General features: G+C 44.4%; 1 protein-coding gene across 8 annotated transcripts in view; it reads left to right on the top strand.

Annotated features, from left to right (window-relative positions):
- Positions 1-15,028, top strand: part of comta (catechol-O-methyltransferase a) — a 56,465-nt gene extending 41,437 nt beyond the window's left edge. For all 8 annotated transcript variants that reach the window (XM_070888067.1, XM_070888072.1, XM_070888071.1 and 5 more), the window contains 3 exons: positions 518-711; positions 1,852-1,983; positions 14,491-15,028. In XM_070888067.1, coding sequence (XP_070744168.1) covers positions 518-711; positions 1,852-1,983; positions 14,491-14,670 — 506 coding nt within the window. In that variant the 3' untranslated portion in view covers positions 14,671-15,028. The remainder of the gene's footprint in view (positions 1-517; positions 712-1,851; positions 1,984-14,490) is intronic.
- The last annotated feature ends 12,791 nt before the right edge of the window (positions 15,029-27,819 follow it).

The following is a 27,819-nucleotide window of genomic DNA, read 5'->3' on the forward strand; positions in this document are numbered from 1 at the left end:
GCATTGACCACACTTGATCAGCTCCGCTGGGCAGGCCACATAGTTCACATGCCAGACACGAGACTCCCAAAGCAAGCGCTCTACTCGAAACTCGTCCACAGTAAACAAGCCAAAGGTGGTCAGAGGAAACGTTACAAGGACACCCTCAAAGCCTCTCTGATAAAGTGCGACAACCCCACTGACACCTGGGAGTCCCTGGCCAAAGACCGCCCTAAGTGGAGGAAGTGCATCCGGGAGGGCGCTGAGCACCTCGAGTCTCATCGCCGAGAGCATGCAGAAAACAAGCACAGGCAGCGGAAGGAGCGTGCGGCAAACCAGACTCCCCACCCACCCTTTCCTTCAACCACCGTCTGTCCCACCTGTGAGAGAGATTGTGGTTCTCGTATGGGACTGTTCAGTCACCTAAGAATTCATGCTAAGAGTGTAAGTCTTCCTCGATTCCGAGGGGCTGCCTATGATGATGATGAGGCCAAATGGCCAAATTTCTGTGTTGTAACTGCTATATATTTCTATGCAGGTGCGATCTTGGACAAAGTGTTGGAAGAGGTGAATCCATCTACCGTTCTGGAACTGGGGACCTATTGTGGTTACTCGGCCTTGCGCATGATCTGTGTGCTTAAACCCGGTGCTCGTCTGCTGACCATTGAGTTCAATCCGGCCACTGCAAACATCGCAAAACAGATCTTCCGCTTCGCTGGAGTCGAGGGCAAGGTAAAGACCTCTGGCAGCTACAGGGAGTAATTCATTCATAAAAACTACTTTGGCAAATTCTTCACCTAATCTATATTAATTGGACATGGATTAAGTTACTGTTGGCCAATTTCAGTAAAAAGAAAATATTGCTTTCATCGGGTATTTTTAAAGAGCTGAAAAATACTTTAGAAGGATCAGAGTAACTCCTTCGATAGCTTAGTTAATGAAAAAGACTTGCATTTATATAATGCCTTTCATGATCTCAGGACGTCCCAAAGTACATCAGTCAGCCTACAGGGAAAAAGCAGACTCTCACGGTGTTGGTTCCAGTCGCAGAGTAACAAAGGGGGAACATTTCAACCATACAGCAACAATTTGTATTTATATAGCGCCTTTAACATAGTAAATGTCCCAAGGCGCTTCACAGGAGTGTTACGAGACAAAACAAATACATTTGACACCGCGCCACAAAAGAAATTACGGCAGTTGATCAAAGAGGTATGTTTTATGGAGCGGCTTGAAGGAGATAGAGAGGCAGAAAGGTTTGGGGCAGTGGGGGTGTGGGGGAGGGGGGGGGGTGTGTGTTCCAGAGCTTAGGGCCTAGGCAGCTGAAGGCTCGGCCATCAATGGTTGAGCAGTTAAAATCAGGGATGCTCAAGAGGGCAGAATTTAAGGAGTACCGACATTTCGGGGAGATGGGGGCGGTTTGTGAGGCTGAAGGAGATTACAGAGATAGTGAGGGGCAAGACCATGGGAGGATTTGTAAACAAGGATAAGAATTTTGAAATTGAGGCATTGCTTAACCGGGAGCCAATGTAGGTCAGCGAGCACAGGAGGGTGATGGGTGAGCGGGACTTGGTGCGAGTGAGGGCATAGGCTGCTGAGTTTTGGATGACCTCAAGTTTACGTAGGGTAGAATGTGGGAGGCTAGCCAGGAGTGCGTTGGTGTAGTCAAGTTTAGAGGTAACAAAGGCAGGGATAAGATGAGATAGGGAGGGAGGCAGGCGATGTTACGGCGTTGGAAATAGGGCTCAAGGTAGAAGCCCGTTTCCTGCAGCCTGGGATCTGATTTACTCTTATGACAGTGTTGTACAATAGGCCCAGATTTTTTTTTAAAAACTAGTTCTCATTATTTGTCTCCTACGCCAATGAATTAAGGTGGAAATTCTGGAAGGTTCAACTGAAGATATTATTCCTCAACTGAAGCAGCAGCATGAGGTGGACACTTTAGATTTTGTTTTCCTCGATCACTGGAAAGACAGATATCAGGCCGACACCCAACTCCTGGAGGTAAGATATCAGTTTTCCTTCTGCACCAAACTAAAATGGCTCAAGACTTACACTGGGCAGCTTTAGAAATTTCGGAAGGAGTGATCCACAGTGATGGCACTTGTCCCAGAAATTGCTTCTGGACAGGATTTTTGACAGATTACAAGTGCTGGGTTTAGGCGCGTACGCTTTGCATACCTAAACCCGGAACTTGCGGGGACCCCCACAGGCACGAGCGCACATATCGTACGCGGCCGTGGGGAGCGTGATTTCAGGCCCAAAGTTTCCAAGGAATATGAGGGCACGTTCCCAGACACCGTTAATTTTTGGTGCATTTCCAGCAATTTGGATGTGATTTTGTTTTATTTTGATAAACGTATGAAAGTTCCTTTGTATGCACATTTATATAACACACACACTAGAAATAATTACAGAAACTGAAATCACAGCTCATATCTGGGGAGGACTGGGAACTGAGCGTTACAGGAAGTTTATACATAATTGACACACAAATATATCCAGTGGCTTCTCAATCTTCACACCGTTTTTGATGTAGAGGGGTCTCAGCCCGCCACCAATTTCAGGCCCAAAAATGGAGCAAAGTGAATTTCCACCTCCTTATGGTCTTTATTACTTTATGCTTGCATAGAAAATCTACACAATGATGTACAAAAGTTGCATCTGTTGAATCAAAGGTGTCACACCTTAAAGCATCACAAATCCGTATGACAAAAATTGATCATAGTAGCATAGAAATTTGTGGGACAGAAGGAGGCCATTCGGCCCATCATGCCTGCACCAACCGAAAAAGATCTATCCAGCCTAATCCCACTTTCTTGCTCTTGGTCCGTAGCCATGTAGGTTACGGCACTTCAACTGCACATCCAAGTACTTTTTAAATGTGGAGGGTTTCTGCCTCTACCACCCTTTCAGGCAGTGAGTTCCAGACCCCCACCACCCTCTGGGTGAATGATGATCTGAAATAGGGAGTCAATGAGGCGAATAGCATAGACGCACTTAAAGGGAAGCTAAATAAACACGTTAGGGAGAAAAGATTAGAAGGTTATGCTGAAAGGGTTAGATGAAGAGAGCTGGGAGGAGAATTGTGCGGAGCATAAACACCGGCATAGACCAGTTGGCCAAACACCCTGTTTCTGTGCTGTACATTCTATGTAATAAGTCTGTTAAACGACCAAATATCTGATTGTCTAAATATAAACAAATAAAAATCAAGCTGTTTGAATCCATTGGTTAGCAACCAGCAGAAAACTGATGAAACTTTTTTTGTTGAAAGCTTCCATTTCCAAACCTTCAATCAGATCACTTCAGAAATTGGGAAACTGGTTTGAGTCATAACCTTGCATCTTGCCCCACACACAAAAACTTACAAGTAAAAAGTAATATTTGCAGGAAATGCATGAAAAGTTAATCACTTCGAAATAAAATATTTATTCTTGCTCAGAGTTCACAGCAGTAGCGTTGATCCCTGGAAAACATTGTTGCAGAGTCCAACTCTGATGTTGGGAGCCTGTGGTTCAACTTCGAGAACATGTATGGAGCCTCAATTATTGGGTTTGACTGTGTTGACTTTTTTTGCCTGCGAATGCTATGGCTCCTCCTATTTCAGTTAAAAGCAAGCCCCTGCCCCCTCTATCTTTGCTGAAGTTCCAGTGACTTGACCTGGTCTGCATGCTCCCCGCAATGGTCCAATCCACTTCGGCTGCTGCAGGGAGGATTCTGACCCTAGACTTGTTCTCAGCCTGGCATGACCACGTGGAGTTATTCCTGACTTGCTGAGACCGACGTCTGCTGTTTTCCCATCAGTAACTGGGATATTTTTCTCTCCTTGCTGAAGTTGCAATTACAGTCGGCAGGCGCAATAGGACAGATTTGTCTAACCTGCAGCCTGAGGGAGCATCGCTTGCATGGTTGCCCTGCTTGTATTTTGAGGAGCAGGATGTTTGGAAAAGGCTGTTTTTAGCAACAGTGCCTCAATGATGAATAAATCCCGAATCAGAATGCCAAGATCTGCTACGGCCAGCAACTTAAGATATAGGCAAATTAATAGGAACAGGGATTTAAACTTAAAATGTGGCCTGATGTAGCCCATAAAGGCAAAAGCTTGGATGCCTCAACAGTAGAAGATGGCTTAACATCTGCTCCTTTAAAGTCTCCTTGGATGTGTTTGAGGTTAAAATCCCTCCATGGCCTCTTCCCTCCCTACCCTGCGACCTCCTCCAGTCCGAAAAACCAACCCCTACGATCCTTGCGCTTCTCCAATTCTGACCTGCTGCGCTTCCGAGATTTTAATCGCTTAACCACTGGCAGCCATGCCTTCAGCTGCCAAAGCCCAAAGCTCTGGAATACCCTCCCTAAAGCTCTCCGTGTCTCCCTCCTCCTTGAAGTCGCTCCTTAAAATCTACCTCTTCGACCAAGTTTTTGGTCACCTGTCCTGTCTCTTTGTGGCTCGGTGTCAATTTTTGTTCGAGTACGCTCCTGTGAATCGCCCTTGGAACATTTTTATGATGTTAAAAGTGCCGTATAAATGCAAATCATTGTGTGGGAGGTTTACGGAACATTGAAAAGGGAGCTGGGGATCGGAAGCACAGAGAGGTGGGGTGAGAAGTGGCGGTCGGTGCTGGAAGCAGTCCAGAACACATGGGCAGGCCTAGAGTATAGGCTACTGGAACGGTTGTAGTTTATGTTTGGCCACGTGCAGTGATACATTATAGTAACTCTATTATAAGATAGTGCATATGACATGCTGCAATATTCCTCTCACCAGCTGTGGGTCAGTGGGTAGCATGCTCGCATCTGAGTCAGAAGGTTGTGGGTTCAAGACCCACTTCAGGAACTTGAGTGCAAAAATTTAGGCGGACACTCCCAGTGCAGTGCTGAGGGAGTGCTGCACTGTCGGGGAGTTACTGTCTTTCGAATGAGACGTTAAACTGAGGCCTCATCTGGTCTGGTGTCCTGACCAATATTTAACCCTCAATCAACATAACAAAAAACAGATTATCTGGTCATTGTCACATTGCTGTTTGTGGGAGCTTGCAAGTTGGCTGCGACGTTTCCCACATTACAACAGTGACTACACTTCAAAAAAAAGTATTTCATTGGCTGCAAAGCGCTTTGAGATGTACGGTGGTCGTGAAAGGCGCTATATAAATGCAAGTCTTTCTTTCTCATCATAAATAGCACATCCTCCAACTCACGGTGAGCAACCTCTCAGGATATCTGCTTGTACTTATTAAAAATAAATTTGCTTTTACTTTGCACAAACACATCATCTCAGCGAGATACATACTTAATCCACTTGAGAGAAGCATGTCACAACCCATGAATGAATTTCTCATTTCTAAATCATGAGCTAATAAGACCTCATGATTTGCAACATCTTTCAGTAACAGGAGTTTACAAGGGAAACGCTTTATTATCACTTCTGAACACAACAGGGTTACAGATTGGGCAGAAATGGAAAAGTCACAATGACTTTTACTCAACAGAAATACAGAACTCACTTACCAGGTACTAACTTAATTGAAGTGGACTATTCTTATATTGCTTTTTAGTACAAACCAGTTAAGAAAGCAGTGATCAGATTTTATCAGTAGGCGAGAGCCTTTGGCTGTTACAAGAACATAAGAAATAAGAACAGGAGTCAGCTATTTGACCCCTCGAGCCTGCTCCGTCATTCAATGAGATCATGGCTGATCTGATCTTGGGCTCAGCTCCACTTCCCTGCCCTCTCCCCATAACCCTCGACTCCCTTATCGTTCAGAAATCTGTCGATCTCCACCTTATTCAATGACTCAACCTCCACAGCTCTCTGGGGCAGAGAATTTCAAAGATTCATGAACCCTCAGAAGAAATTCCTCCACATTTCCGTTTTAAAAGGCCGACCCCTTCAACTGAAACTATGGCCCCGAGTTCTAGATTCCCCCACGAGAGGAAACATCCTCTCGACATCTACCCTGCCAAGCCCCCGAAGAATAGAAACATAGAAAATAGGTGCAGGAGTAGGCCATTCGGCCCTTCGAGCCTGCACCGCCATTCAATGAATTCATGGCTGAACATGCAACTTCAGTACCCCATTCCTGCTTTCTCACCATACCCCTTGATCCCCCTAGTAGTAAGGACTACATCTAACTCCTTTTTGAATATATTTAGTGAATTGGCTTCAACAACTTTCTGTGGTAGAGAATTTCACAGGTTCACCACTCTCTGGGTGAAGAATTTTCTCCTCATCTCGGTCCTAAATGGCTTACCCCTTATCCTTAGACTGTGACCCCTGGTTCTGGACTTCCCCAACATTGGGAACATTCTTCCTGTATCTAACCTGTCTAAACCCATCAGAATTTTAAATGTTTCTATGAGATCCCCTCTCATTCTTCTGAACTCCAGTGAATACAAGCCCAGTTGATCCAGTCTTTCTTGATATGTCAGTCCCGCCATCCCGGGAATCAGTCTGGTGAACCTTCGCTGCACTCCCTCAATAGCAAGAATGTCCTTCCTCAAGTTAGGAGACCAAAACTGTACACAATACTCCAGGTGTGGCCTCACCAAGGCCCTGTACAACTGCAGTAACACCTCCCTGCCCCTGTACTCAAATCCCCTCGCTATGAAGGCCAACATGCCATTTGCTTTCTTAACCGCCTGCTGTATCTGCATGCCAACCTTCAATGACTGATGTACCATGACACCCAGGTCTCGTTGCACTTCCCCTTTTCCTAATCTGTCACCATTCAGATAATAGTCTGTCTCTCTGTTTTTACCACCAAAGTGGATAACCTCACATTTATCCACATTATACTTCATCTGCCACGCATTTGCCCACTCACCTAACCTATCCAAATCACTCTGCAGCCTCATCGCATCCTCCTCGCAGCTCACACTGCCACCCAACTTAGTGTCATCCGCAAATTTGGAGATACTCTCGTCTAAATCATTAATGTACAATGTAAACAGCTGGAGCCCCAGCACTGAACCTTGCGGTACCCCACTAGTCACTGCCTGCCATTCTGAAAAGTACCCATTTACTCCTACTCTTTGCTTCCTGTCTGCCAACCAGTTCTCAATCCACGTCAGCACACTACCCCCAATCCCATGTTTACGTTTCAGCTCGATAACATCTCATCAGAATTTTCTGGTGAAATCTTCCACGTTTCAATAAGATCACCTCTCATTCTTCACATTATTTGACTTTACACGTGGTAATTTATTGTTCAGCAATATACCCAACACTTCCAATCTCACTTCTATTGAGAGATTAATCTTACCGAGCTTTAATCAGTTTACACAGATATCCCTGCGGTATACCAGTTATTTCAGGATGCAGATTCTGTTTTGAGGTTTCAAGCCAATCTCGTATATTCTGTTCCGATCCAAGCCATTTTCTGTTGGTGGAGTTGGATTAATAAGTGAAAAACGGACACTTGACCTCATTTCACTCACATTTGAAATACTCTGCCCTGCCTCGATTTCAAAATTCTCATCCTTGTTTGCAAATCCCTCCATGGCCTCACCCCTCCCTATCTCTGTAATCACAGCAGTGTCAGCTGTGGCTCAGTGGACAGCACCCTCGCCTCTGAGTCAGAAGGTTGTGGGTTCAAGTCCCACTCCGGGAACTTGAGCACAAAAAAATCTAAGCCGACATTCCAGTGCAGTACCGAGGGAATACTGCACTGTCAGAGGTGCCGTCTTTCAGACGAGACATTAAACCAAGGCCCTGTCTGCTCTCTTAGGTGGGCGTAAAAGATCCCATGGCACTATTTCAAAGACAAGCAGGGGAGTTATCTCCGGTGTACTGGCCAATATTTATCCCTCAATCAGCATCACTTTTTAAAAAAAAAATCATCTGGTCATTATCACATTGCTGTTTGTGGGAGCTTGCTGTGCGCAAATTGGCTGCCACGTTTCCTACATTACAACAGGAACTACACTCCAAAAAAAAGTACTTCATTGGCTGTAAAGCGCTTTGAGACGTCCGCTGGTTGTGAAATGCACAATATAAATCGAAGTCTTTCTTTCAGCCTCACAACCCCACGAGATGTCTGTGCTCCTCAAATTCTGCCCTCTTGAACGTCCCTGATTATAATGACTCAACTATTGATGGCTATGCCTTGAGCTGCTTGGGGCCCTAAGTTCTGAAACTATCTCTTTTCTCCTTTAAGACGCTCCTTAAAACCTGCTTCTTCAACAAGCTTTTGGTCGTCTGCCATAATTTCTTCTTATGTGGCTCGGTGTCAAATTTATCAGTTTTGTTTTATAGCGCTGCTGTGAAGTGCTTGGGGACATTTTACTATGTTAAAGGCACTATATAAATACAAGTTGTTGCCCAGTGAACATCAGCTCAGCCTCACACTAAGGTGGCAAGTAACAGCTGCAGATCGTCTGACATTAAGCAATTATCACCGACTGTGCTACTTCCTCTAATGCCCACCTAATGAATAGAGTACGGATCTATCGCACTTAATCTTGGGTTCAGGTTTCACACACCAGCAGCAGCAGGAGTACAGGGAAAAGCACAGACACTGCTAAATAGGATTCAGTAGTTATTTAATTTAAAATCACACTTGGTAAAGTTAAATACTTTGAGCATCGAGGCTCATAATGATCTTGATCAGCACTGCAAGGTGTTGGGAGTGTTACCATAAGCGGACTGCAATAAGAATTATTCAAGGCCTCCCAAATGACTCGGATGCTAAAAGTGCTGACTGGTGCCGAGGAAGTCCGCATGCTTGATCTCCAGTCTGCTGAATTAACACTAACTCAGAGACATCTGCTCTTCCTGCTTTTGCACTCCAGCAGTTTCACTTCTGCAGCATAGAAGTCAAGTGGAATCTTTTCATCTGAAGTTCGGATAGACTTGGAGAAGTAGCATGCCAAGATAGACAATAGAAGTAGGCAGTATATCTCCACAACCTCCTCCAGCCCCACAAGCTTCTGAGAACATTTTGTCCGGCAATGCTCCTATGAAGTGCCTTGAGACTTTTTACTGCATTAAAAAGGTGCTGGCCCAGAATTTGCAGGAGCAGGGCATGCCTGGTTAGTTAGAATTTCTCCTGCACCTTTGAGCCTGTAAGTTGTTGGAATGGCACAGCGAGGGCAACAGTGACCTTAGTGAACGGCAGGACCAACCATCTGTCGCCTTAGAATCAAGTACAGAAAGAGAAATAATAAGGGAAAGATTGATTTGGAGGGGGGGGGGGGGAAGAGGAAGAGAGAGAGAGAGAGAGAGAGGGGGGGGGGGGAAAGAGAGAGAGAGAGAGAAAAAAGAGGGGAAATGTTTTTTTTAATTAAAAATTGATATATAAAAAAATCTTTACCAATTCACTACCCTTGGAATAATACAATTAACTGTTCACTTTCTGGGCCAGAAGTTGATTAGTAGTCATTAATAATTATCACATTGTTACAAAAGGTACTTACACTATTAGTTACAAGACGTAACATTCTGCAGCGAGTTTAATGGGCCATTAATGTACAAATGCTGCAATTTCATGAAACTCACGGGGAGGTTAAGGGCGAGATGCTGTTTTGGCGAGGCTACTGACGGAGCGACGCAAATCAGCCAGAAACTTGTGGCGATTCGCAATTTATGGGGTATCTTCCTCGCCACAAGTTGCTGAACGGCAAATTCAGGGTTGCTCTATAAATGCAAATTTTTGTTGGATTGAGAGATACACTGGAGAAGGATTAATACTTTAATTCAACCTTGGGTTTCAGATTAATAATGATAGATGCACATGTTTATCCATATTATTTTTCCTCCTGGCATTCTTATGAAAAATGTCTAGCATTGTGATGGGCTGAGTTAACTCCATACGCGAGGACAAATATAACCATTCCCAGCAGGCCTCAATGCCTTCAAGAGCGAATGAGGAGATTACGCTAAAGAAAACTGACACTGACTGAGTAACTTGCTCGCAATCTTATCCCTGCGGAGTTAGAATTAAATTCAGCCATGGAAATAAGCCCTTTTCACCAGTAAGAGATCTGTGTCATCGATGTGTTGGATAATTCCTTCCTTATCCTTTTAACGGATTCAAAAAGCTAATGACAGTAATATGTCTGACAATTAACTCAATTTATTATTTCAAAATATTCATCTTAAAACTTCATACAAAGCAGAACATGTTAGCCCTACATCTAAAACTTGCGTGCAGAGACTTTAGCCGAAATCGAGAGCGTTGTTTATTCGAGCTTGATCGTGCTATCTCATGTTGAAGTTGGTCAAAGTCCCTACCGAGTGAAACTTTGCATCTCTTTTTATACCATTTTCTTTCATTGTCTCATTCTTTCTGGCTTCATCTTTACTGGGTGTTTTATGACCCATAAATCATTGAACAGATAACTGGACAATTATGGGGGAGCCTTATGTCCTGTCACATTGTATCTTTGCTTTCTATTTTTGCTCTTCCCGAATTATAGCCTTTGTTTTGCAAACCTTTGACTCCTTATCTCTTGCAATCTCTGTAAATGGAACCTATTTCCTGATCTATACTGTAGCAATTTCCTTCTTTTACACTTACCCCTGCTGTGATAAAAAGCCTGTGTTTTTTTTGAACCTGACAATCCTTTTAGATTCTATTAACGCCAACTAGTTTATTTATTTAATAATCTATATATACCTATCCTTACAGTACAATCAATGTCGTTGGCCGATATTCACCCTTCTCCAATGTTATCAGTGTCATTGAGGGAAAAAGACAGAATCTTCGAGCACATAGTTTAAACCAATTCTGTCTGCATTAGCTGTTCTGTATTAGAATAATGTAAAACATAGACATTCTTACACTGCGGATCTCGAAATAGAAATCAAAGCCTTAAGGGAGCGTAGCTCTCAGTATAAAAACATATTATATAGCACCTTTAATGTAGTAAAACGTGCCAAGGCGCTTCACAGGAGTATTACAAGACAAAAGATTTACCACCGAGCCACATAAGGAGAAATTAGCGCAGGTGACCACAAGCTTGGTTTTAAGGAGTGTCTTAAAGGAGGAGAGAGAAGTAGCGAGGCGGAGAGGTTTAGGCAGGGAATTCGAGAGCTTGGGGCCTGGGCAACAGAAGGCACGGTTGAGCGATTATAATCAGGGTTGCTCAAGAGGATAGAATTAGAGGAGCGCAGACATCTCGTCGGGTTGTGTGGCTGAAGGAGATTAGAGATAGGGAAGGCCGGGGCCATGGTGGGATTTGAAAATAAGGATGAGAATTTTGAAATCAAGATATTGCTTAACCGGGAGCCAATGTAGGTCAGCAAGCCCAGGGATGCTGGGTGAGCGGGACTTGGTGCGAGTTAGGACATGGCCAGCCGAGTTTTGGATGACCTCAAGTTTATGTAGGGTAGAATGTGGGAGGCCAGCCAGGAGTGCATTGGAATAGTCAAGTCTAGAGGTAGCAAAGGCATGGATGAGGGTTTCAGCAGCTGAGGCAAGGGCAGAGGCGGGTGATATTACGGAGGTGGAACTAGGTTATGCTGCGAATGTGTGGTCGGAAGCTCATTTCAGAGTCAAATACAACACCAAGGTTGTGAACAGTCTGGTTCAGCCTGAGAGAGATGTTAGGGAGAGGGATGGCGTCAGTGGCTAGGGAATGGAGTTTGTGGCGGGAACTGAATACACTTTAATTGGAGAAAATTTCTGCTCATCCAGAACTGAATGTCGGACAAGCAGTCTGACAATTTAGAAACCGTGGAGGGGTCGAGAGAAGTGGTGGTGAGGTAGAGCTGGGTGGCATCAGCGTACATATGAAACTGATGCTGTATTTTCAGATGATGTCGCCAAGGGGCAGCATGTAGAGGAGAAATAGGAGGGGGCCAAGGTTAGATCCTTGGGGGACACCAGAGGTAATGATGCGAGAGTGGGAAGATAAGCCATTGCAGGTGATTCTCTGACTGGGATGAGAGAGAAGAATGGAACCAGGCGAGTGCAGTCCCATCCAGCTGGATGACAGTGGAGAGGCATTGGAGAAGGAGAGAGTGGTCAACTGTGTCAAAGGCTGCAAACAAGCCAAGAAAGATGTGGAGGGATAGTTTACCTTTGTCACAGTCACAAAGAATGCAATTTGAAAGTTTGATGAGAGCCGTTTCAGTACTGTGGCAGGGGCAGAAACCTGATTGAAAGGATTCAAATATGGAGCTCTGGGAAAGATGGGAATGGATTTTGGAGGCAACACATTCAAGGACTTGAGGGGAAAGGGAAGCTGGAGATGGGGTGGTAGTTTGCAAGGACGGAGGAGGTCAAAGGTTTTTGTTTTTGAGGGGTGATGATGAGAGATTTGAGGGAGAGGGGGACAGAGAACTGTGAACAATGTCAGCTAATGTGGAAGTTATAAAAGGAAGTTGGGTGGTTAGCACTTTGGTGGGAATAGGGTCGAGGGAGCAGGAAGTGGGTTTCATGGATAAGATGAGCGCAGAGAGGTCAAGAGGGGAGATTGCAGAGAAATTGGAGAAATGTGAGAGGTCAGGGCTAGGGCAGGGGGGGAACCTTAGAGAAAGTTTGGCCCAGTGGGCTAGGGGAAAAAAGGGAAGTGACAGAGCAAGCTGAACAGATGGTCTCAATCTGAGAGACAAAGAAGTCCATGAGCTCCTCACACATGTTGTGGGAGGTGAGGGTGGAGGAAACAGGGGAGAGGGGTTTAAGAAGGTTACCAGTAGAGAATAGAAGCTGGGGTTTATTTTTGAATTCCAGAATGATTCTGGAGTTGAGTAATTTTGGCAGATGAGAGCAGGACTTGATAATGCTGTCCAGCCAGATCTGGCAGTGAATGGCTAAACCAGTTGTCCGTTACATCCGTTCAATTCTGCGTCCCTTGATCTTAAGGATCGAAAATGAGGGCCATACCCAGGGGGACCTGCCAGAATGAGAGAGAATTAGTTTTGAGAGAGACTAGGGCATCATAGGTGGTGGTGAGGGTATGGTGGAGCAGATTGGTAGCTGCAAAAATGTCATGGTGAACGGAGGACCAATCAGTGCAGTTGAGAGTTGTTCCAGGTGTGTTATGTCCTGGCCAATATTTATCCCTCAATCAACATCACTAAAAGCAGGTTATCTGGTCATGATCACATTGCTATTTGTGGGACCTTGCTGTGCGCAAATTGGCTGCTGAGTTTCCGACATTGAAAAGGTGACTACACTTCAAAAAATATAAAAAGGTATCAAAAATACAGATCACCGCTGTTTGAGTGATTGCTTTTAACTACATTGGAACAAAGGGTTTAGAAATGATCTAATAGAAATGTTCAAAGTTTTGAAAGGTTTTGATAAATTAAATTGGAAGGCTACGTCCCATGGATGGTGAGTTGTCAAATTGTAAGCATAAATTTAAGATTAAAAGAACCAATGAAGTGACAGAATTATTTTTATGCAGAGGGTTGTTAGAATATGAAATGTCCTACCAAAAGCAGTGGTGGAAATAGAATTCAATTGATAGTTTTAATAAAGGGAAGTGAAATATTTGAAAATGAAAAAATTAAAAGGGTATTAGAAAAGGACAGAGGAATTGGACTAAGTGGAAAGCTCTTTTGAGAGCCATTGCTGCTATGAGCCAAATGGCTCATTTTTGGGCTGTAAAATGATTTGATTCTACCGTGAAAGCACGTATACAATTTCTGTTCTGGGAAAATTTTCATCACATTGAAACATGGTGATTGTGTAAAAAAGAAATAGTGTCCCTTTATAGTGGAGATGAAAAAAACCCCATAAAAAGTAGATGATGGACATGTCAATTTGCATTGGAAATTTTCTCCATGAGTGTATCCAGGGAGCAGCACCATGCAAACCAGAGGGGGTGGGGGAAGAGAAAAAGATTTGAAGGGGGGGGGGGGGGGGAGAAGAACGGCACGACAGAGAAAGATACACACACTGAGAAAGAAAGAGTTAGAGTTATATGGCGTCTTTCACGACCTCAAGCCGCCCCAATATGCTTTACAGCCAATGAAGTACTTTTAAAGTGTGGTCACTTTTTCAATGTTGGAAACACAGCATCCAAATTGCACAGAGCAAGGTCCCATAAACAGCAAAGTGATCTTGACCAGATAACCTGTTTCAGTAATGTTGATTGCGGGATAAATATTGGCTAGGACATGACGTCCCCTGCAATCAAATAGCTTCCTTACACACCATCAAAGGTCAGACAAGAATAATGATCACTCTGGTGAGGTTTTGGGAGTGTTTGTGGAAATGTAAACCAATAAGGAGTTCATGCCTTCGAGAGAGGAAGAAAGTATCAGCACTTCATGCATGACTCCTTTGCAGAAGTGGCCTGACACCAATCGCCTTGCTATGCATTTCCTGAATTTGGGGGTTTGATTTCTAGATATTCCCCAATAGGTAGAAGTTCGTAACACAATGGCACATCCATTCAACTGAGTGAGAATAGTGGCACCGGCAGGGAAGTGAGATCGACAAATGGGCATTTTATTTCATCGATCCAGTAACGCTGCAACTGTAAATGCCGAAATACATACTTTTTAAATTTTCAATTCTGTATTCGTTGACGATTATGAATTCTTTTCCTCTCCTGCAGGAGTGCAAGCTGCTGAGAAAGGGCTCTGTTCTGCTGGCAGACAACGTCATTGTGCCAGGAGCTCCAGAATTTCTACAGTATGTGCGCAACAACCCTCTCTATGAGTGCACACACTACGCCTCCAATTTGGAATATACGAAGTTAAAAGATGGAATGGAAAAGGCTATTTTTAAGGGTTAAAGCATGTAAAATACAAGGGAACTAAATAAGATGTCACAGCTCATGTAACAATAAGCGATCCAAAAAGCTCACCTTCCTCTTCTATGTTTCATGTCGATTTTAAAAAATATTGTTGAGGAATAGTACTATGTATGTAAAATATGTATACATAGTTAGTTTCAGGCTGGAGACCTTCGGTCTATCTCGCCTGCCTATCCACAGTATTTCCATGGTGATTATGTAATAACCCTGAATCCCATTTGTTAACAAGAACCTGTCTAGTTCCTTCTTGAAACTCATCAAAATATCTTCTTGTACCACTCGGCAATCTGCTCTGCATACTCACCACTCTTAGTAAAAAATGTACCTGCTGTGCTTACTTTTTTCTTTTGTCACTAATGTATAAACATGACTCAACATAGAAAAATAGGTGCAGGAGCAGGCCATTCAGCCCTTCAAGCCTGCAAGTTCTGTATCAAGCCATCCTACATCTTTAAATAACAGTGGCACAGCAAGGGAGGTGTTGCTGAGGTTGACCAATTTTGTACGTCAGAACTCGACCAAGACTGCAAATAATTTACTCACAACTGTTAAATTCCCGACTGCAATCACGTTACTGTCTTGAGTCTGAATGGCATTGGAGGACAGAGTCATGGTTGTGCTGTGCTTGGTCGGTCAAATACGCACTTCGATCACACCCCATCCATCCATCCAAACCCCAGTTAGATAAAAAGCCTTTCGTTACCTCGCTCCAGTGACATATTAGGTAAAAGAATTATCTGTTGCAGCTGCAAGCCACATAGCGCAGCAAGTCCCAGGTTGCATTCCTGGCCAGTGCAGAGTTGCTTATTTCAGCTAGGCCAGTAGTTGTGACAATTAACCCTAGTGCCGTGGCGAAGTGGGGAGGGGGAAATATAGCACCCTGCGCCAAAGGAGGAGACAATAGGATAGTCGACCAGAAGCTTGCTCAAAGAGGTAGGTCGTACGCAGCGTCTTCGAGTAGAGAGGCAGAGAGGTTGAGGGAATTTCAGAACTAAGGGCCTGAATAGGTGAAGGCACGGTCGCCAATAGTGGGCTGAAGGAAGTGGGGAGGGGGGAGGAAGAAGAGATGCACTGGAGGCCAGAGTTGGAAGAGCACAGAATTCTGAGGGTCACAGGTGGTTACAGATAGAATCATAGAAATTTACAGCACGGAAGGAGGCCATTTCAGGCCATCGAGTCCGCGCCGGTCGACCACGAGCTATCCAGCCGAATCCCACTTTCCAGCTCTCGGTCCATAGCCCTGTAGGTTACGGCACTTCAAGTGCACATCCAAGTACTTGTTAAATAGTGAGGGTTTCTGCCTCTACCACCCTTTCAGGTAGTGAGTTCCAGACCCCCACCACCCTCTGGGTGAAGAAATCTCCCCTCATATCTCCTCTAAGCCTCCCCCCAATTACTTTAAGTCGATGCCCTCTGATTGTTGACCCCTCTGCCAAGGAAAACAGGTTCTTCCTATCCACTCGATCCTGGCTCTTCATAATTTTATACACCTCAAATCATGTCTCCCCCTCAGCCTCCTCTGTTCCAAAGAAAACAGACCCAGCATCTCCAATCTTTCCTCAGCCAAAATTCTCCAGTCCAAGTAATATTCTTGTAAATCTCCTCTGCATCCTTTCCAGTGCAATCACATCTTTCCTATAATGTGGTGACCAGAATTACACAGTACTCCAGCTGCGGCCGAACCAGTGTTTGATACAGTTCAAGCATAACCTCCTTGCTCTTGTATTCCATGCCTCGACTAATAAAGGCAAGTATTCCATATGCCTTCTGAACCACCTTATCTACTTGGCCTGCTACCTTCAGGAATCTGTGGACCCGCACTCCAAAGGCCCTTTATTCCTACACATTTTTCAGTGTCGTATGATTTAATGTGTATTCCCTTGCCTTGTTAGACCTCCCCAGATGCATTATCTCACACTTATCCGAATTGAATTCTATTTGTCACTGTTCTGCCCACCTGACCAGTACATTGATATCTTCCTGCAGTCCGCAGCTTTCTTCATTATCAACCACACAGCCTATTTTAGTGTCATTTGCAAACTTCGTAATCATACCCCCAACATTCAAGTCCAAGTCATTGATCTATACCACAAAAAGCAAGGGACCTGGACAGGGAGGGGTGAGGCCATAGATCAGCCAGTGTTCTTGCTGGAAAGTGCATGTATGGGCATCAGGCTTGGCTGTGATGCTCTCCTGAACTGGCCTACTGATGCTAACACTCCTTCGGCTCAAGGCAGCCGGCACCACTGGAACTGTATTCCAAAATCTGTCAGCGTTTTTAATAGAGTGGAAAGAATTAAAAGTTGGGGGGGGGGGGGGGGGTGGGGGAGAAATAGAGGGGGGCTGTTCTGTCTCTCAAATCTCCTGTGCAGTAGAAGCAATCTGCTGACATCAAGCAATAGGCTTGCATAGTTGTGCTCAGGTAGCTATTGAATTGGTTTCTAGACTGACAATATCGGTCGGGGCAAAGGAGCGGCGAGGGATTGCAGAGCGACATGATCGGGCCCCAGGAGAGACGAGGGCCCAGAGGCAGCACGGGCCTGCCCACACTGCGATAGATGTGCGCACTGGGGCCGTGCAGCAGACTTGGTCTCCAGTCATCTTTGTTAATCCGGCCATCACACATTAAAATCCATGCACAGGCATCTTCCAACCTTCAACATGTAGTTCGGGATCTGGAATATTAGGTCCTTCATTGAAACACCTGTGAACTCATTCCTTTTTGGCATGGAAGTAAGTCATCCTCGATACGAGAGACTGCCTATGATGAGGAGACTGATAAAGGATCCTAGCGTACAGTTTCTAGTGAAACTCACCATATTTACAAAATTAGAGAACACATTCATAATCCACATAAATGGTCAATACCAAAAGAAGTTCCAATCTGGGGAAAAAATAGCACTATAAGAATCACAATGGATTTCCTTGAACAAAACATTGGTCTATTAGGCACTATGGTACAGCCCTTCAATGAAGGATTATTTTGGAATTAAAAAAAATATTAAGGTGAGGATGCGAAAAAGTGGGAAGTGTCTTTGGTAGCGACAGCAATTCCCTCCTGGAACAGTCGTTAATGCTGCATAAGAACGAATAGATAAAAGCAACAGTAGGCCCCTAAAGCCTGCTCCGCCATTCAATATCATGGCTGATGATCTACATCAACTCTACCTTGCCACCCTATCCCTCGATTTTCTTAGTACCCAAAAATCTAACAAATCTCGATCGTGAATGTACTCAACGACTGAGCATCCACAGTCCTCTGGGGTAGAGAATTCCAAAAATTCACAAACCCTCACTGAAGAAATTTCTCCTCAACTTAGTCCTAAATGGCCGACCCCTTATCCTGAAACTTTGACACCTGGTTCCAGGGGAAACAGCCTCTCAACATCTACCCTGTTCAGCCCTTGAAGAATTTTATACATTTCATTGAGATCACCTCTCATTCTTCTAAACTCGAGAGGGGAAAGACGCATTCTATTCAATCTCTCCTCATAGGACAGCCCCCTCATCCCAGGAATCAATCTGGTGAACATTCATTGCACCCTCTCTAAGGCAAGTATATCCTTCCTTCAGTCAAGAGACCTAAACTGTGCACAGAATTGCAGGTGTGGTCTCACTAAAGCCCTATATACATGGCAAGTCCCCTTACTCTCATACTCGAAACCCCTTGCAATAAAGACTAACGTACCATTTACTTTCCTAATTGCTGTATCTGCATGTTAACTTTGATTCGTGTTCAAGGACCTCCATATATGTGTGACCTCCTTTTGCCCTAAATAGATGCTTAAATATTCCGTCACAAACAGCAAAAATATATTTTTTTAATTAATTGATTGCAAGAACCCAAGATAAAAGTAGAATGAATTTACTCAGAATAGCTGGAGGAATCATCTGCTAATTAAAATTAACCAATTCCTTGTAATTAAAATTTGTTTTTCTAAAGATACAAATGAATTTGCTTCCTCACAAATAATTGGGTTTCTTCAATTTGATTTAAAGAATTTCAACATTTAGATTTTTTTTAAATTTCAGTCACTCGGTGCTTTGCCTCCAACATCCAATTGTGAAAACGAATAATGCTAACTCAGTCAATGGAAGCAATCTTAAAAGAAAAACAATCGAGAAATATATATCCAACCAAGCAGTCCCGAGAGGAATGCAGTTCAGTTTTATTTCCACAGATGAGGTCAGTTTCATGAAATTGTCATTTGGTGCCCTGTCTAATGTAGCCGTCACAGTCACTGCTTCAGTCATCATCACTCCGGCCTCCTCAGGACACCGTAGAGCAGAACTGGCCAATGTTGCAAAAATATAAATTTTGTAAAAACAATAAAACATGAAACGAACTGAACTCATTTAAACTTGTGTTTGTGGTAGAAACAGAATGTACAATGGAGGAGATGAACATGCACCACGAGTTCCATTTTTTACGTCATATTAATTACATGGTCTGATTTGTCAGATTATGACTAGAGTGACATTATAAGAACATTCACTGGAGTTCCCACGATGGCTCAGTGGGTGAATGTGCTATCTGGTGTGGTACTGCACCATACAAACCAGAGGGGTCCCAAATTTGGTCCCTGAAGTTCAACCAGGGTGGTGCTAAGTGCTCAACAATTGACTTCAGTGCTGTTGGATTAGGAACAAAAGAAATTGGTCGTTATTCCTCATCCTGGTCACTTTTCACTGACAACGAAAGACAAGATTGGGGGCTCAGCTGTGATGTCCTATAAGAGCGAGTAGACTGGCGATAAGCAGTCTTGGCTCACAAGGGAAGAAAAGCGGCATTGACAAGGTGGCAGAGGGCTGCTGTTGGCAAATTAAGATTTATGCCACAGCGACAAGTGTTTCAGAAAGGATAGGGTAGGTCAAAGGGGAGATGGGGTTGCTATTTTTTAATCAGAGAGAGTCTAACAGCTAGAGAGAGAGACATGATATTGCCTCATCAGATACAGCTGAAGCTATCTGGGTTGAAATGGACCAAGCTCACGGGCAGGGATTAATTATCGGTAATTGTTATCGGCCTCTGGGTCAGACACTTGAATATGATGAGTTATTATGGAAACAGATCCCTAATGCTTTTAACATACAATGTCACCTTTGTCTGGTGGGTGATTTTAATTTTCCTGGATTTCAGTGGCACGATGGTTTACCTGCTGTTGCTGTGGGACCTCCATTTGGTAAAAAGGATTGTAGACAACTCTGGCAGTTACGTGAAGAGTCAGAGAACTATCAAAGGCCATCATCATAGGCGGCCCCTTATAGAGGATGACTTGCTTCCACGCCAAAAAGGGACAAATCTTCTGGAATTTTTTGAGGATGTTTCCAGTCGAGTGGACAAGGGAGAACCAGTTGATGTGATGCATTTGGACTTTCAGAAGGCTTTCGACAAGGTCCCACACAAGAGATTAATGTGCAAAGTTAAAGCACGTGGGATTGGGGGTAGTGTGCTGACGTGGATTGAGAACTGGTTGTCAGACAGGAAGCAAAGAGTAGGAGTAAATGGGTACTTTTCAGAATGGCAGGCAGTGACTAGTGGGGTACCGCAAGGTTCTGTGCTGGGGCCCCAGCTGTTTACACCATACATTAATGATTTAGACGAGGGGATTAAATGTAGTATCTCCAAATTTGCGGATGACACTAAGTTGGGTGGCAGTGTGAGCTGCGAGGAGGATGCTATGAGGCTACAGAGTGACTTGGATAGGTTAGGTGAGTGGGCAAATGCGTGGCAGATGAAGTATAATGTGGATAAATGTGAGGTTATCCACTTTGGTGGTAAAAACAGAGACACGGACTATTATCTGAATGGTGACAGATTAGGAAAAGGGCAGGTGCAACGAGACCCAGGTGTCATGGTACATCAGTCATTGAAGGTTGGCATGCAGGTACAGCAGGCGGTTAAGAAAGAAAATGCCATGTTGGCCTTCATGGAGAGGGGATTTGAGTACAGGGGCAGGGAGGTGTTACTCCAGTTATACAGGGCCTTGGTGAGGCCACACCTGGAGTATTGTGTACAGTTTTGGTCTCCTAACTTGAGGAAGGACATTCTTGCTATTGAGGGAATGCAGCGAAGGTTCACCAGACTGATTCCTGGGACTGACATCAAGAAAGACTGGATCAACTGGGCTTATATTCACTGGAGTTCAGATGAATGAGAGGGGATCTCATAGAAACGTTTAAAATTCTGACGGGTTTAGACAGGTTAGATGCAGGAAGAATGTTCCCAATGTTGGGGGAAGTCCAGAACCAGGGGTCACAGTCTAAGGATAAGGGGTAAGCCATTTAGGACCGAGATGAGGAGAAACTTCTTCACCCAGAGAGTGGTGAACCTGTGGAATTCTCTACCACAAAAAGTTGTTGAGGCCAATTCACTAAATATATTCAAAAAGGAGTTAGATGTAGTCCTTACTACTAGGGGGATCAAGGGGTATGGCGAGAAAGCAGGAATGGGGTACTGAAGTTGCATGTTCAGCCATGAACTCATTGAATGGTGGTGCAGGCTCGAAGAGTCGAATGGCCTACTCCTGCATCTATTTTCTCTGTTTCACAGGTGTTTCAATGAAGGACCGAATATTCCAGGTCCAGAACTACATGTTGAAGGGTGGAAGATGCCTGTGCGTGGATTTTTTAAACATGTGGCGACCGTTGTACACCAGCCACCACACGGGCTTGACAGAGCTAGGTTTTGGTCCAGTGGCAAGGATTAACCAAGACGACTGGAGACCAGCTCTGCAGCACGGACCGAGTTCGCGCACATATCGCGTTGTGGGCTGGCCAGTGCTGCCCCTGGGCCCTCGCCTATTCTGGGCCTCGAACTCACGCCTCTCTTGGGCCCCGATCACATCGTTCTGCAATCTTTCGCCCCTCCTTCGCCCCGACCTCGCTTTAGTTCATGACACCAGTTAAGTGAACTTCCTATCCACTGAAGTCAAATGGCAAAGTCCAGAGCCACACGGTGTGGGCACGTCTGTTTCAAAGAGGAAATGTGGCAACAAGGAAGAAGAGAAAAGTAAAGTTTACATTAAAGCAGATGACACGAAAACTTCTACAGTCGAGTTTTGCAAACTTTTCTGTGACTGACCCAATTCAAATATTGCTACAGATGACTGCATTAAAAATACTTAGGTAGATTTCTTACTTCAAAGATGAGAGGAGTCTCCATCTTAACTTGAAAGGCAGTGACAGCTACCTAAAAGAGTACCGTGTTATAAATTCAGCAAACAAATAAAACAAATAAGGGAATGGTAGCATGGTGGTAATGCTACTATACTAGTAATCCAGAGGCCTGGACTAATGATCCAGAGACATGAGTTCAAATCCCACCATGGCAGCTGCAGAATTTAAATTTAGTTAAATAAACCTGGAATAAAAAGCTAGCATCAGTAACTGTGACCATGAAACTACTGGATTGTCGTAAAAACCCATCTGGTTCACGAATGTCCTTTAGGGAAGGAAACTGTCCATCCTTAACTCTTCTGGTCGACATGTGACTCCAGACCCACAGCAATGTGGTTGACTCTTAACTGTTCTGTGAAATGGCCCAGCAAGCCACTCAGTGGTAACAAAGCACTATGACAAACAATAATAATAAAACTGGATGGACCACCCGGCATCGACCTCAGCAATAGCCATGGACATGACAATGGTACACCCATCCCAGACGACCCTGCAAAGTCCTCCTCACCAACATCTGGGGACTTGTACCAAAATTGGGAGAGCTGTCACACAGACTAGTCAAGCAACAGCCTGACAGTCATACTCACAGAATCATACCTTTCAGCCAATGTCCCAGACTGCTCCATCACCATCCCTGGTGGCAGCACAGTGGTATACAGTCAGGAGGGAGTGGCCTTGGGAGGCTTCAGCATTAACTCCGGACCCCATGAAGTCTCATGGCTTCAGGGCAAGCATGGGCAAGGAAATCTCCTGCTGATTACCACCTACTGCCCCACCTCAGCTGATGAATCAGCACTGCTCCATGTTGAACACCACTTGGAAGAAGAAGAATAGCAAGGGCACAGAATGTACTCTGGGTGGGGGACTTCAATGTCCATTACCAATAGTAGCTCAGTAGCTACTGACCGAGCTGGCTAAGCTCTGAAGGACACCGTATAGCCATTGTGGAGATGCAGTCGTATCTTCACACTGAGGACACCCTCCATCATGTTGTGTGACACTATCACCGTGCTAAATGGGATAGATTCAGAACAGATCTTGCAGCTCAAAACTGAGCATCCATGAGATGTTGTGGGCCATCAGCAGCAGCAGAATTGTAATCCATCACTATCTGTAACTTCATGGCCCGGCATATATCTCACTCTACCTTTACCATCAAGCCAGGGAACCAACCCTAGTTCAATGAGGAGTATAGAAGGACATGCCAAAAGCAGCACCACACATACCTAAAAAGGAGGTGCCAGCCGAGGGAAGCTGCAACACAGGACTACATACATGCTTAAAAAGCTGAAGCAGCAAGCTATAGACAGAGCTAAGCAATCCCACAACCAACGGATCAGATCAAAGCTCTGCAATCCTGCCACATCCAGTAGTGAATGGTGGTGGACCATTAAACAACTAATAGGCTCCATAAATATGCCCATCCTCAATGATGGCGTAGTCCAGCACGTGAGAGCAAAAGATAAGGCTGAAGCTTTTGCAACCATCTTCAGCCAGAAGACGATCCATTTCAGCCTCCTCCCGAGTTCCCCACCGTCACAGCCGCCAGCCTTCAGCCAATTTGATTCACTCCACGGGATATCAAAAAATGGTTGAGCGCACTGGATACAGCAAAGGCTATGGTCCCGGCAAAATCCCGGTTGTTGTGTTCCTAAAGTAGCCGCGCCCCTAGCCAAGCTTTTCCAGTACAGCTACAACACTGGCTTCTATCCAACAATGTGGAAAACTGCCCAGGTATGTCCTGTCCACAAAAAGTAGCACAAATGCAATCAGGCCAATTACCGCCTCATCAGTCTACTCTCAATCATTAGTAAAGTGATGATAGCACTGTCAACGACATCTTACAAGTGGCACTTACTCACCAATAACCTGCTCACTGATGCCCACTTGGGGTTCCGCCAGGACCACTCAGCTCCAGACCTCATTACAGCCTTGGTCCAAACATGGACAAAAGAGCTGTATTCCAGGTGAGGTGAGTGACTGCCCCCAACATCAAGGCAGCAGTGTGGTATTAAGGAGCCCGAGTAAAACTGAAGTCAATGGGAATCAGGGGGAAAACTCTCCACTGGCTGGAGACATACCTAGTGCATAGGAAGATGGTTGTGGTGGTTGGAGGTCAATCATCACAGCCCGAGGACATCGCTGCACGAGTTCCTCAGAACAGTGACTTCAGCTGCTTCATCAATGACCTTCGCTCCATCATAAGGTCCGAATTGGGGATGTTCACTGATGATTGTAGTGTTCAGTGCCATTCACAACTCCTCAGATAATGAAGCAGTCCATGCCCACATGCAGCAAGACTCGGGACGACATTTAGACTTTGGCTGATAAGTGGCAAGTAACATCCGCGCCACACAAGTACCAGGCAATGACTATTTCCAACAAGTGAGAGTCTAACCAACGCCCCATGACATTCAACAGCATTACCATTGCCGAATCCCCCACCATCAACATACTGGGGTGGAGGGGGGAGGTCACCATCGACCAGAAACGTAACTCGACCAACCACACAAATACTGTGGCAACAAGAGAAGGTCAGAGGCTGGGTATTCTGTGGAGCTCAAGTTAGCAGCGTGATGGAATACTCTCCACTTGCCTGGATGAGTGCAGCTCCAACAACACTCAAGAAGCTCGACACCATCCAGGACAAAGCAGCACACTTGTTTGGCATCCCATCCACCACCTTAAGCATTCACTCCTTCCACAACTGGCGTACCATGGCTGTAATGTTCATCATCTACAAGATGTACTGCAGCAACTTCTTCGGCAGCACCTCCCAAACCCATGATCTTTACCATCGAGAAGGACAAGGGCAGCAGGCGCATGACAACACCACCTCCCCCTCCAAGTCACACATCGTAACTTGGAGGTACATCGCTGTTCCTTCATTGTCTCTGGGTCAAAATCCTGGAACTCCCTCCCTACCCGGACTGTGGGAGCACCTTCACCACACTGACTGCAACGGTTCAAGAAAGTGGCTCACCACCATCTTCTTGAAGGCAATTAGGGATGGACAATAAACGCTGGCCTTGCCAGCGACGCCTACATCCCATGCACGATTTTGAAAAAATACAGGCATCTCACTAAGGGCTACACAGCGCCTTTGGAATGTTGACTGTGCATGTTGGGAATCGGCTTGTTGGGAATATCTCCTCCATAAATCAGAAAGGTACAATACACAGACTCTCTCACAGCTTGTGGCATGCAGCTAAATGTACCAAATCATGAGTCATCAACTTCCAGAGAAGGACATTAGAAAGTTGGGTTAAAAATGCTCTGAACCACAATATTAATCTCATCATTTTGTATGTCCTTGCCAGCCATATTCATATTTCTCAAAGTGTTACGGTGTGAACATAAAGTTTCTGCTGTTTAAGTGTTTTGTGCAGCTAGAACAAATGCATAGGACGTGTAGAGTTCTGACTGTCTCAGTATTGCTGGGAAGAACTTCAATTAAGGACTTACCGATTTGTACAGTAAAGGTTAATTACTACATGCATTAGACATTACAATATTCATAATATTTCTATTGATATTTGAACTAAGCTTAGGAGTGAAAAGTAACTGAAGTGCTAATTACATGGCACTATGTACTGTTGACATTTCTTAATTGCAAAAAGTGTATGTAAATCTTCGCAACTTAATTGCACACCTATAATAAATGCAGCTTCAACGCAGATTGACAGAAAGGCCTCTTTACATACACGTTGTATAACATTTTAATTTTTCTTCAGTACAGTAAGATGGCATTTTTCCCATAAATTCACTACTGCATTTGAAATTTATTTCTTCAATTTGCTCTTTCCTTTAAATGGCACACATTGTCAAGAGATTCCTTTCTTACTATTTTGAAAAACATTTATTTAGGGCCTTTACCATGAAGAAATATCGCAATGCACTTCACATAGGCACAAGGAAGGTGATCATCAGCAAGGAAAGGATTATAATCTGAAGGCGATAAAGTCATGTATTTTATTGTTTCAGTGACGGAGAAGTCAAAATGGGCAACGTTGCCAAGTTTTCTTGGTAATAGATAGGATGAGGGGGGGGGGGGGGGGCGGGGTTACAGCTCAACTCAGGGTCACAAGGATACCAAGTGTGGCCAGAGAAGCAGATGAAATCAGTGGCAAAGGAGCAGAATTTGCGGTTGGGGCAATGATGGTAGCTTTGGCCTTCCCAACGTTAAACAGGAGGAAACTGTGACAAATCCAAGTTTTGATATATGATGTGCAATCTGACGTCAAGGATACAATCAATGGGTCAAGAGTTGTGGTGGAGAGCTAGAGGCTGCATCATCGTTGTACCTGTCAAAACTGACCTTTGACTGGTGTCACCCAGAGGCAATATGTAAAAAAGGTTGAGGAGGGAACAAGTTTGGATTCTTAGGTTATCTTGAGGTATTGATGCAGGGGAGGGATGAGAAGCCATTGCTGGCACTATAGTGTTCAGATAGGTAGCATTGGAATCATAAGGGCAGTCAAAAGAAGCTGGACAATGGAGAGGTGGTATTAGATGCAAATGGCACAGTTGACGATATCAATTGCTGAAGATTGAGGTTTACAAGGGATAATGCAGTGCTCACTGCCACAGAAGACATCAATTGCTGTTCCAATGCTGCAAAGGGAGAAGCAAGACAGGAAAGATTAAAATAGGGAGTTTCAGGCATCTTATTTTTCTCTTCCTCCGACTTTGCAACAATTTCATTGAACAAGCAGACATGCACCCAGGTTCCACTGATGCTTCTCTTGCCCAAATACAAGCAACACTACCAGGCCCTAGTGACTTAAAGGTAATTTTTCCCCACGTTCTACAGGAAGGCTTGACCTCTTAAATGCTACCACCCAATAATATACCTTACCTCCAAGTCATGACCTTGCACCCAACTACTGTGTAGCACTACACAACACCCCTTCTTCAATCCAGTGCAACCATCTACTCATACTCGTTCTTGTTCCAACTAGTTGTGCACTAATTCAAGGAAAGAGGAAGCACCATCCAAGTTGGTTCTACCTCCAAAGCGAGATAGACCTCCTTCATTGGTCAACTAAACCTCAGGGCTGATGGTGTTGCGAGATTGGAACATCCTTTTTTTTAACTAAAGCACAATGCGGATGTAGCTAACATGGAGGAAGGAAAAAAAGAGAACAATCACAAAAATCCTGTTATTTCCAATGATTGCATTTAAAACAAGAGAAATTCATCATTCCAGATACAGAGCTTAGCTCCAACAGTAAATCTGTGAACTTCGATTCAGAGTGCAGAGGTTTTGAATCAAATGCCTTTCATCATTGGCTACACTGCTAAGATGAAGCCTCTTGCAATGACAAGGCAGTCACTTACAATTCAGAGACGAGGGTCCTGAGCTTAAGGAAAGGTAACTTCGATGGTGTGAGATGTGAATTGGCTAGGATAGACTGGCAAATGATACTTAAAGGGTTGACAGTGGATGGGAAATGGCAGGCATTTATAGATTACATGGATGAACTTCAACAATTGTACATCCCTGTCTGGAGTAAAAATAAAACAGGGAAGGTAGCTCAACTGTGGTTAACAAGAGAAATTAGGAATAGTGTTAAATCCAAGGAAGAGGCATATAAATTGGCCAGAAAAAGCAGCAAACCTGAAGACTGGGAGAAATTTAGAATTCAGCAAAGGAGGACAAAGGCTCTAATTAGGAGGGGGAAAATAGAGCATGAGAGGAAGCTTGCAGGGAACATAAAAACTGACTGCAAAAGCTTCTATAAATATGTGAAGAGAAAAAGATTAGTGAAGACAAACGTAGGTCCATTGCAGTCAGAATCAGGTGAATTTATAATGGGGAACAAAGAAATGGCAGACCAATTGAACAAATACTTGGGATCTGTCTTCACGAAGGAAGACATAAATAACCTTCCGGAAATACTAGGGGACTGAGGGTCTAGCAAAAAGGAGGAACTGAAGGAAATCCTT

The sequence above is a fragment of the Pristiophorus japonicus genome, chromosome 8 (genome assembly GCF_044704955.1).
Source record: "Pristiophorus japonicus isolate sPriJap1 chromosome 8, sPriJap1.hap1, whole genome shotgun sequence".
NCBI lineage: Eukaryota > Metazoa > Chordata > Chondrichthyes > Pristiophoridae > Pristiophorus > Pristiophorus japonicus.